Genomic DNA, 9,552 nt, shown 5'->3' on the forward strand with positions numbered 1-9,552 from the left:
ATTTTTAAATATGTAAGACCCTTAATTAGATGTTCCATTATTTGTTATGTGTCTGCATATATATGTCTGATTTTTCTTCAGATACACTGACAGAAGCACAAAACCATTCACAGAAAAGAGTAGCTGAGATGCTCAGAACCAGCTAGGACAATATGTGACAAATACTTATCTCAGTTATTAAAAAAAAAAATTAAACCCAGTTTAGACGATTGCCTTGTGCCTGCTGCACCTCTGGTTGGCAAGAGCTCCTCACTGTAAAGTGAGTTTCTTCCCAAACACAGAGAACACAAAAAAAAAAAAGGTCAAAGTCCTTTATGGGAATGCAAACTGCTATTTCCTCTGCTTTGCTATTCTATTTCTAGACTAAACAAGCCCAGTTTCCTCAGCCTTCACTGATTTCCCTGTCTAGTTACTCTTCGCTCTGGATTATTCCTTGCTTACACTTTAGTCATGCACAGTGATACAAGTGAACTTCCCTCTCCAGTAGAAGCCTCTCTTCACCCGGGAGGGAACTGCTGTCCCTTGGATGGCCCTTGGGATCTCAGCCCTCCTCACAGTATCAGGGTTTTAGTCTCGCCTGTGAGCAGGCGTGAATGGATAGTTAGCTACATTATATAGATAGCTATATAATACATATGATATATGACATTGTATATAGAAATACAATAATCAGCCGGAAAATAATGAATATTAATATTATATTTCTAACTCGCTGGCATAGCTGGAAAAACCCTCAACGCTCTCCAGACAAACAGATCTTCTGCAACTGTCTGGGCAGCGGTACCTTGCTTTCAGTTAACACCATTTACTTTTATCTACGCCATTTTTTATCCGGAATAATCCATATTTTCTTGGAGAGCTCCTCCGACCTTTTCCTGAGGGGTCTTCTCAGGCCCGGAGTTGCCTGCCCTGGCCCCGCCGTCCCTCCGCCCGCCTGCGACCGCCCCTCAGTGCCTGCCGGCGGCGCTGCCCGCTCCTCGCGCGTGCCGAGCGCGGATTGGCTGGCGGTGACAGCTGCCCCGTGCTGGTTAGCTGAAAGCAGGCGAGCGGCGGGCGCCGATTGGTTCCTGGTGGCTGCGTGCTGGTTGGCTGGTGCTGGGTGTGGCGGCGTTGCCCTTGTCCTGAGGAGAGGTGCGGGCTGGTGGGTGCCGCCGTCGCCATGTTGTGCCACGGCGAGGGCCTGCTGAGCTCCCTCACGGCGCTGCTGGGGGTGGTGCTGGCGCTGAGCCGCAGCCCGGCGCTGGCCTGCCTGCTGACGGCCGGCCTCTACCTGGCGCTGCATCTCTTCAGCCTGGAGCCCGCCGCGCCTCAGAGTGCCCAGCGCGTCCTGCGGCCTCGCGGCGCCGCCGCCCGCATCGCCCATCGCGGCGGCGCGCACGACGCGCCCGAGAACACGCTGGCGGCCATCCGACAGGTCAGAACGGCGGGCCTTCGCCGTGGCCGTGCCCGCCGCCCCTCTCCGAGCCCCTCCTCACCCGGCCCCGCTCGGCTCGGAGAGCCGGCCCTGCTCCGTGGGGCGCTGGAAGCGCGTTTAACATGCCCAGCCGCCAAGGGACGTGCAGGGCCTGGGACGAGGTTAGAGGCGTGAGGCAAATCTCTGCTCTGCAGAGACAGAGAGCACCTCGGGCAGCCTGTTTCCCCTAGGTCTGGTGGCTGAGAGACTGAAACCGATGGACAGTAATACAAGCCTGTGGATTATGTTTGATGATCTGTCTTTTCAGCAGGCACCAAGCTGTTGTCACCTGAATAACTCCAGCTTTTTCTGTCTTGCCGTAGGAAGCCGTATGACTTGTCAGTCCTTCATCCCCAAGCAGGTTCAGAACAGTTTGATCAGATCTTTCTGTGGGAACTGTGTTAGATCCTTGGTGTTGATGGATATTTTGGCAGTGTAGCAATAAGGAGTTACTGTATTTTGCTGATGTTGCAACAGAAGGTAGAGTGCAGACAGCAACTTAGTAACAGGCTGTTTGCTTTTTCAGCCTTGAAGACCTGTAATGAGAATCCAGAGTTATGGGAAAATCTGGTTTTGTTAGAGCTTCACTGTGTACAGCCCTGCCATGAAAAACTTACTGCTGCCTTGTCTGGGAGGCATCATGGTGCAGCCAGGGATCAAAATCAGTTTCTGAGGATCATTTGAAATCACGATTAGCAGTCTCTCTAATGTGTGTCTGTGATGATGAGATGCTGCTGATCTGATGGTTTCAGTGAGGCAGGGCTATTTATTCTGATAAGTTCTGAAGCTGCACAACGGAGATCCTTTACTTGGCAGATACCTCTACAGTAACCTCTAGTGCATACCTGGCATTGTCTTTCTGGTGCATTAGCCCTTTTCCCAGGAGTGCATTTGGCCTTTAGAACAATTAATCTTGCTTGCAGTTCACTCAGGTGCTTTTCTGAAGGAAAAGGAGTTTTCCCAGGAACTCCTGGGAAAAAGCCAGGGCAGGAGCAGGATATATGAAATGTTCTGAGGCAGCCCAGCAGCTTATTGCTCCCTGATATGGGGATTCCTCAGAAAGAAGCAGGGATTTGCCTATATACATCTACTGTTTTGTACAAGCATGGTAAGTGGTGCTTCTGGGAAGTTTTGTATCTACTGCATATGGTGGATCAACTGTACTGCACATGAATGGTGAATCAGACTCTCAAAGGAAAAATCGCACCTGTGTTCCATAAAAAAAAAAGGGATGATAGCTTTTCCTTGTGCAAGCAAAGACTTTTTGCTCTGATGGCCTGCTCTGATTTGGGCTTGTAAGTGTTAATCTGTAAATTATTTAAACTGTAGGCATTTGCTTCCCTTCTCTTTTAGAAAGTAACATAGCTTAAGGACTCGGGAGTTATTGAACCAGAAGGAGAGAGCAGGATTCTTTTCTGCGTTTTTGTTCTGAAACAGTCCCAAGATGGAGACGTTATCACAGGTTTTATCTGTAAAATAGATTGTATACTTTCAGTTGATCTATGAATGCTTCTCACAATAACTTGGATGAAACCTACTTTGTTCTGTAGATCAAGTTTATTGAAAAGAACATTAATAGTTTATTGTTTTTTACCAGAATACAAACTAATTTTAGCTGTACCTATATTAAATCTGTAAAGTTGTCTCTTCTGTTGTGTATGTGATTATTTTTTTTAAGGCAGCTGAGAATGGAGCAACGGGTGTTGAGCTGGATCTTGAATTTACTGCAGATGGTGTTCCCATTCTAATGCATGATGAAACAGTAGAAAGGACAACTGATGGGTCTGGAAGATTGTCTGACTTGACTTTTGATGAAATTAGGAGGCTTAATCCATCTGCAAAACATAGGCTATGGTAAATTAACTATTGCTATTCTGAAACTACGGTTTCAAGAGTAAAACAAAATGTTCTTGATAAACAAAATAATTGCTTTGATCTATCACTGATTAGAATTCTTGTAAATTTAAAACTTAGTTATTGTTACTTCTTATTTGATTTTAGAAGCATAGGAGAATAGATCTCCTTACCCATCTTTACAATAGGAACAGTGAAGCAGAGTCAAGATAATTGGCTTTCAAGGACAAAATACACAGGCACCTAACATGAAACAGGTTAATCTCTACGTAAGCTTCCCTTAAATTGGCTGCAGGGCACTAAAGATACTGGGGGTTTCACAATATGTCAAAACTGGCTTGAGTAATTACTTCTAAAATTAGCTTTAGTCACATATATTTCTTGACTGATTGTGTCTTGGGGATTCTAAACATCAGGTTTATACTGTTGAAAAGGAGCTAGGCAGATTTCCTGGGTAGTCTCAGGTAGGAGCTATGACCCCAGTGGCTGATTAGGTCTTTTCCAGTGATATGCTGGGGAAAATAGTTTTATACATTTTGATAACAATGCAACTTCTACAGTATCATAAATGAATCCATTTTAGAGGAAGAAATTTTAGTGTGTGTTCCATGTATTTCTGAGATACTGTGTTTGGGATTTCCAGACTCTTGTAAATATACCAGCCATGAGTCTGTTACTGGAAAGACCACCACCTGAGCCACTCAGGGAGAACTTCCACACAGGTAGTTACTGCTGATCAGCTGTTGTTCACTGTCACCTTATCAGGAATAAATTAGTGATGTGTGGAGCTGCTCCTCCTACATCCTCAGCTTGTCTTTCGTATTCTGCCAGGATCTGCATGTCTGGCTCAGGGCTAGGGAGTGCAGTCAAAGCCAGGTGAAATGGGTGAACAGGTCGTCAGCGTTCGGGACTGAATGCTTATTTGTGGTAGTTGAGGAAAGAGGCAGAGAACTGAGGTTAGTGGGACATGGGGTCAGTGAGCATCGGGTTAGACCTTGAATTTGGAAGAATATAATTGCCTAGTGGGATTCTGGTAGAAGCGGGTATGTGCACATATCTGTCTACATGAACAGCCTTTACTGGGTGAGAGCCACTGCTGTCACTGCTAGAGGTGCTTGATCCCACCTATAATACTAGTACATCAGCAAACTATGTTTAAGAATCCCTAGGAAACAGCTCTGTGCAGTTGGGTGTGTGTGCACATGTGTATCTTGACTGCATTCCAGTGAGGAGTTCTCTGTTTCTACAGGAGCAAATTCCAAGGTGAAAAGATACCAACTCTGAGAGAAGCTGTTGTAGAGTCTATGCATCACAATCTTATTATCTACTTTGATGTCAAAGGCCATGCAAATCAGGTATAGCTTACTGTACTAAGACACCTTCCTTCACCCTTTCTTTGGGTTTCTAACCTGCTTTTCTGTTGGTCTCAAACTGATATATGCGGTACAGTCCTTTCACTAATATGAGTGAGGCTGGATCTGCTATTTCTGTCATTCAAAGTTGGACTGTCAAAGCAAAGACATGTCCCCTCATCCCATTCCATTTTCCTGGGAAGCTGCAACTTAAAATTAGCCCGAGACTTGTATGAGTGGTGAGTTCAGCTCACAGCACCATCTTGAAACAAAGCAAAGCGAGTTTCCTGCCTGTGCTGAGGGGAACTGGAATCTCATCTTCAGCCTCCAACTAGGGAACATGCTTGTCTAGAATTTGCTTTACTGAAGGCAGACATAGGTGATCAATCGTTAATATTTTATGCAAAATAGAATAACTTTTTCTTTAGTATAGCAAAATATGGAAATAAATTCATTTTTCTGCTTGAACTAAACCCTAGGTAGTACATCAGAATTTATCCTCAATATATTTAAGGGTATTTCAAACATTGAGAATGCTACTCATTGCTGCAAACAGAATCATGAAAAGGACTTTTGTTGCAAAAACCAAAATGTCACTTCTATGTTAAGGGTATAAACAAGATGCTGTTTTTCTTCTCCCACCTTTCCATTTCAATCTTGTTACACACAACAGGAAAGGATTCTTAAAGGGGATTATTCTAAAATGGCTTTGCAGTGTAAAGTAAAAATGAGTGTGTGTATATAAACAAAACGTCTGTGTGTTATCTCTAATTGGCAGGCAGTTGATGCCCTAAAACAACTCTACCTGGAATTTCCGCGTTTGTATAACAGCAGCGTAATCTGTTCTTTCATGCCAGATGTTGTTTATAAGGTGATGTTTCCTAAAAGTTTATTTTGTATTTTTTTAGTTCTGTCCAGGAATTTTAGTAAGATATACAACTCCCAGTTCCAGATTACTTTTGGGTTGTTAAAATCGCCAAGACTTTTAAAAACAAAGGAAGCATAAATCATAAGTCTCTTGCATAATCTTATTAGATCACCCTGTGCTTGTTAGATGTATATATTACAAATATACAGCCATTCCCTCCATTCTGAAAGCTATGTAGAAAAAAACGCATTGCTCTTACAGCTGGCATATGGCCAGGTATCTGTGTGCAAGACCCCTGTTAAATAAACCTCATATTTTGATGTAAATGTAGACTATTCTTAAAACTGTTTCATAATTGTCATTGCCAAGTCTATTTACTATGTATTTTATTCCATTGCCTGATTGTTATGCAATTTTTTTAACATAAGAGCAGTTCCTTATTCCAAATGTTTTAAAGAAAAAACAGTCAAATATCATGAGCAGCTTCCTAAAAGAGTTACAGAAGTATGTGGAGGGAAGGGAAGAAGGATTCTGGTAGAGCTGCAAATGCAAGCTAGCACTTTGTATCTAACCTCTCCTGATTTATATTAATTTTGAATCAACTGGTCTTTTCTCCTTGATCTCCTAGATGAGACAAGCTGACAGAAATGTTGTAACAGCACTAACACACCGGCCTTGGCATCTGAGCCATTTTGGAGATGGGACACCCCGTTTCAGTTCCTCCTGGAAACATCATCTGTATATGATGATGGATATCCTTCTAGATTGGAGCCTACACAGTTTCTTGTGGCGATTGTGTGGGGTTTCAGCTTTCCTCATACAGAAGAATTTTGTTTCTCAGTAAGTGTTAAAGCTTGCTAATATGTCAGGAGGCAATATCAATCTATTAGTATATAAGGGTGGAGTTGACATAGTACAGGTTAATCAATATGTTCCATTTAGCGTTGTGTAAGTTTGTTCAGGTAGTTTCTTTACTGCATGTGGTTTTATTGTTTTAAATGTTTATCTTTTCAATATGTATTTTTATTTTATGTTAGATCCTAAGTTTAATCTCAAAGGGGCAGAGAACTGTTGCTTTTTCAAGTTTACAGCAATGAAACAAAAAAAGGTGATGTTGCAAAAGATGATGCGATACTGATGTAAGACTAAAACTCAGTTGTAGCCTTAGCCATGTCTGCCTTAAATATGGTAGTGCCAGCCTTCCTCTTATGGTGTCTTTGTTCTTTGCAGAGAGTACGTGAGGCACTGGTCCTCAAAAGGAATTCACGTGGTTGCCTGGACAGTGAACACATTTGCTGAAAAAAGCTACTATGAGTCCGTCCTTGAGTCCAGCTACATCACCGACAGCTTGGTGGAAGACTGTGATCCTCATTACTAGACTTGTGCTTTGCAGACATCCCCAGCCTAAATAAGCTGTCTTTCTCGGGCAGGTCTGAATTCCCCATCGAGAGGGTATCCACTGCTGCAGACAGGACCGCTAATGGTGGTTCTGGGAAAAGCAGCAGCTATAGTTTTTACTTCTGCTGTAAGGTCAGATCTTGAATGCAGAAAAGCCCTCTGTTGCAACACTGGACAAAGCTGAGGTACAGCTGTTCACAGTCTGAGAACAGCACACTGTAACATAGAAGGATCAGATTTGACAGGCTATGTGGTGGGTGCCCTGTATGTGCAGGTTGCTTTATAATTCTCAGACTATTCCTTTGCTGTTTAACTCTTGGTTATAAAGTTATATCAGCAATTTTTGGTGGCAAAATTTAAACATTTAAAACTTGATTTTAGTAATTTAAACACTTCTACAACTGTGTAGTAATTTGAGGTTGATTTATGGTATCTTAAAAGCATCTATATTACTTTTCTTAGAACAGAACCTGAAAATAATGGTGCCAAAATAGAGGGTGAGTCTATTTCCCTCCTACTGCATGGAAAGATGGCTGTGCTGCATCTTGACAAGGAAAGCAAGCCAACTTTCCATGTTCAATGTGAAGATTATGGGAATTCATGAATAAAACTTGAGCATCTTCTTATCTTCCAGACTTCTTGAACTGAGGGAGGATAGAAGATTATTTCTTCTAATGACACAGCACATGAATGTATTTATTTTTAAAAGCAAGTTATATATTGAGTGCTGGTAGAGCAAATGGAGCTGAAATGTCTTTTTACTTTGCTTATTGTTTGCATGGTTTAAGGGCACTCATAAGGGTATGTGGGAAACTGTAATCCAGATGTAACTGCAGACTCTTTTGGTTCCAAGTTAAAATAAACAAGTATCTGATGGCTCATGGGTGTGGTGTTCTCTATCAGCTGTGCAGCAGTAGATTGATGTAAAATGTCAAAATTAGTGCAGGTAGCTTGCTGTTTTTTCTAACAAGTAAAAACTCCCAGGTGTTCTCATCACCAGTTTTGGCTCTGCTCTGGAAGGAGCTAGTGGTTAGAGAAGACTGTCTGTCAATGACTAGCAAGAACAGAAAACTCTAGTGGAGCCAGCCCTAACATGAAGTAGACCACCTTTTCTTAATTGCCAATACATGGAATTAGTAAGTTTAATAATTTCATTTCAGAAGAATGTGATATTAATTTCAACAGGAATGAGGAATTTGAATGTGGACCTGGTTGATTGGGCATGTGCTGCAGGTTATTCAGAGGTGATCTCACAAGATACTTTAGACTGCAGCTGTAGCGATTTGTATGTTTGACTATGTGTAACCCTGTTTTAGTAAAGTAGCAACTTGTGCTGCTTAAGGGTTGCAGAATTCATAGTTTCCTTGTTTGGGTGTTGCTGTTTCAGGTGATGTGCTGCACTCAACCCCAGGGTGATTGCTTCAGGATGTGTGAGGGGAGACTGCACTTACCAGAAATGGAACAGCGCGGTGCATGGGCTGGCGGTGCAGTGTGTACAGGGCTTTGGAGGTACACTTTCCTGATCGTATGCCTCATGGCTAGAATTCCTTCTCATTCACAGAGCCAACTGAGATTTTAAAAAAACTTCTGTAAGGGAGGCAAAGGGTAATTAAAAAAAAAAAATCAGTCATTGGTGGAAAGAACTACATATACATAATTGTCCCAATTAAGGCAAGTCCAAATTTCTGAATTAACAGCAGATTGATGCTACCTTCTGTAAGGGGTGATGGACTTGTTGTTGTTGTTGTTTGTATCTTGAGCTATATATTAGCATAAAGAAACACAGGAGTAAGGAGGTGGTTTTTCCTGTCAGAATGATGAGAGCCTCTTTCAGTTCATGTCGCTCATCCACCCCATACCGCAGAACCAACAATCTCAGTCTTCTGGTGCATGTCCTATGTCACGTGTATGTTATGTTATGCCCTCAGCCACTTTCTGCCCAGCCATTTCATGAGTGCTGTACTTCTGCCTGTACTGCTGCATCCTACAGGCTTGTAGGCTCCCCGAGCTGCCAGCAGAAGAGTAAGTGACCCACCATGGCAAACAACCCTTGCTCCAAAGGTCTGGGTTTTGTTGCTGCTCAAGTTGCTGGCAGGGCTGAGTCTCTGCCCCCGGTGCAAATGCTGGGCCCTTATTCAGTGGTCACAGCCAGGCGCCACAGCTATACATGCAGAAAAATGTCATCTTGCCTTGTGGGTAAAGCTTGCCCTCTCTTCTGTACCTTTGGTGGCTGTTTTTGGGTTGTCTTCAACCTAAGTTATGAGCATGAGGAAAAGATGTGCCTCTTTCCGAAGGCATCTTCCTGGCCAAAGCAATGAGAGAGGAATAAACCAGGCAGTAGTAGAAAATGCGCTAAAAAAAAAATTATCATGGCAAAGCAACTCAAAGAAGAAGCTGCAGCAAGTGTCTCCAAGTCATATGACAAAAAAAAAAAAATCTCCATTGTGTTATTTCCAATCTAGCCTTTACTGGAAAAGATTTGTGTAAACTTTTTGTTTACAAGCAGTGGTTTCACACAGATGAGAATTTTGAGAAGTAGTCACTCTTAAAGAATTCTGATAGCTTTTAACATCAAAGCTGCTTTTAAGTGACTGTAATAAACTGTAAAAACGTCTCAGAAGTAAAAG

At 42.6% G+C, this 9,552-nt stretch overlaps 1 protein-coding gene across 1 annotated transcript; it reads left to right on the top strand.

Moving 5' to 3' along the window:
- Nucleotides 1-1,159: 1,159 nt before the first annotated feature.
- GDE1 (glycerophosphodiester phosphodiesterase 1) lies at nt 1,160-6,905 on the top strand (the record flags this gene model as incomplete). The annotated part of the gene is made up of 6 exons (XM_082006981.1): nt 1,160-1,414; nt 3,132-3,307; nt 4,557-4,662; nt 5,438-5,530; nt 6,156-6,367; nt 6,758-6,905. 6 exons carry the CDS (start codon nt 1,160-1,162, stop codon nt 6,903-6,905), a joined length of 990 nt encoding a protein of 329 aa, XP_081863107.1.
- Nucleotides 6,906-9,552: the final 2,647 nt, after the last annotated feature.

The sequence above is a fragment of the Phaethon aethereus genome, assembly GCF_964289735.1.
Source record: "Phaethon aethereus genome assembly, chromosome: 15".
In the NCBI taxonomy this organism is placed as follows: domain Eukaryota; kingdom Metazoa; phylum Chordata; class Aves; order Phaethontiformes; family Phaethontidae; genus Phaethon; species Phaethon aethereus.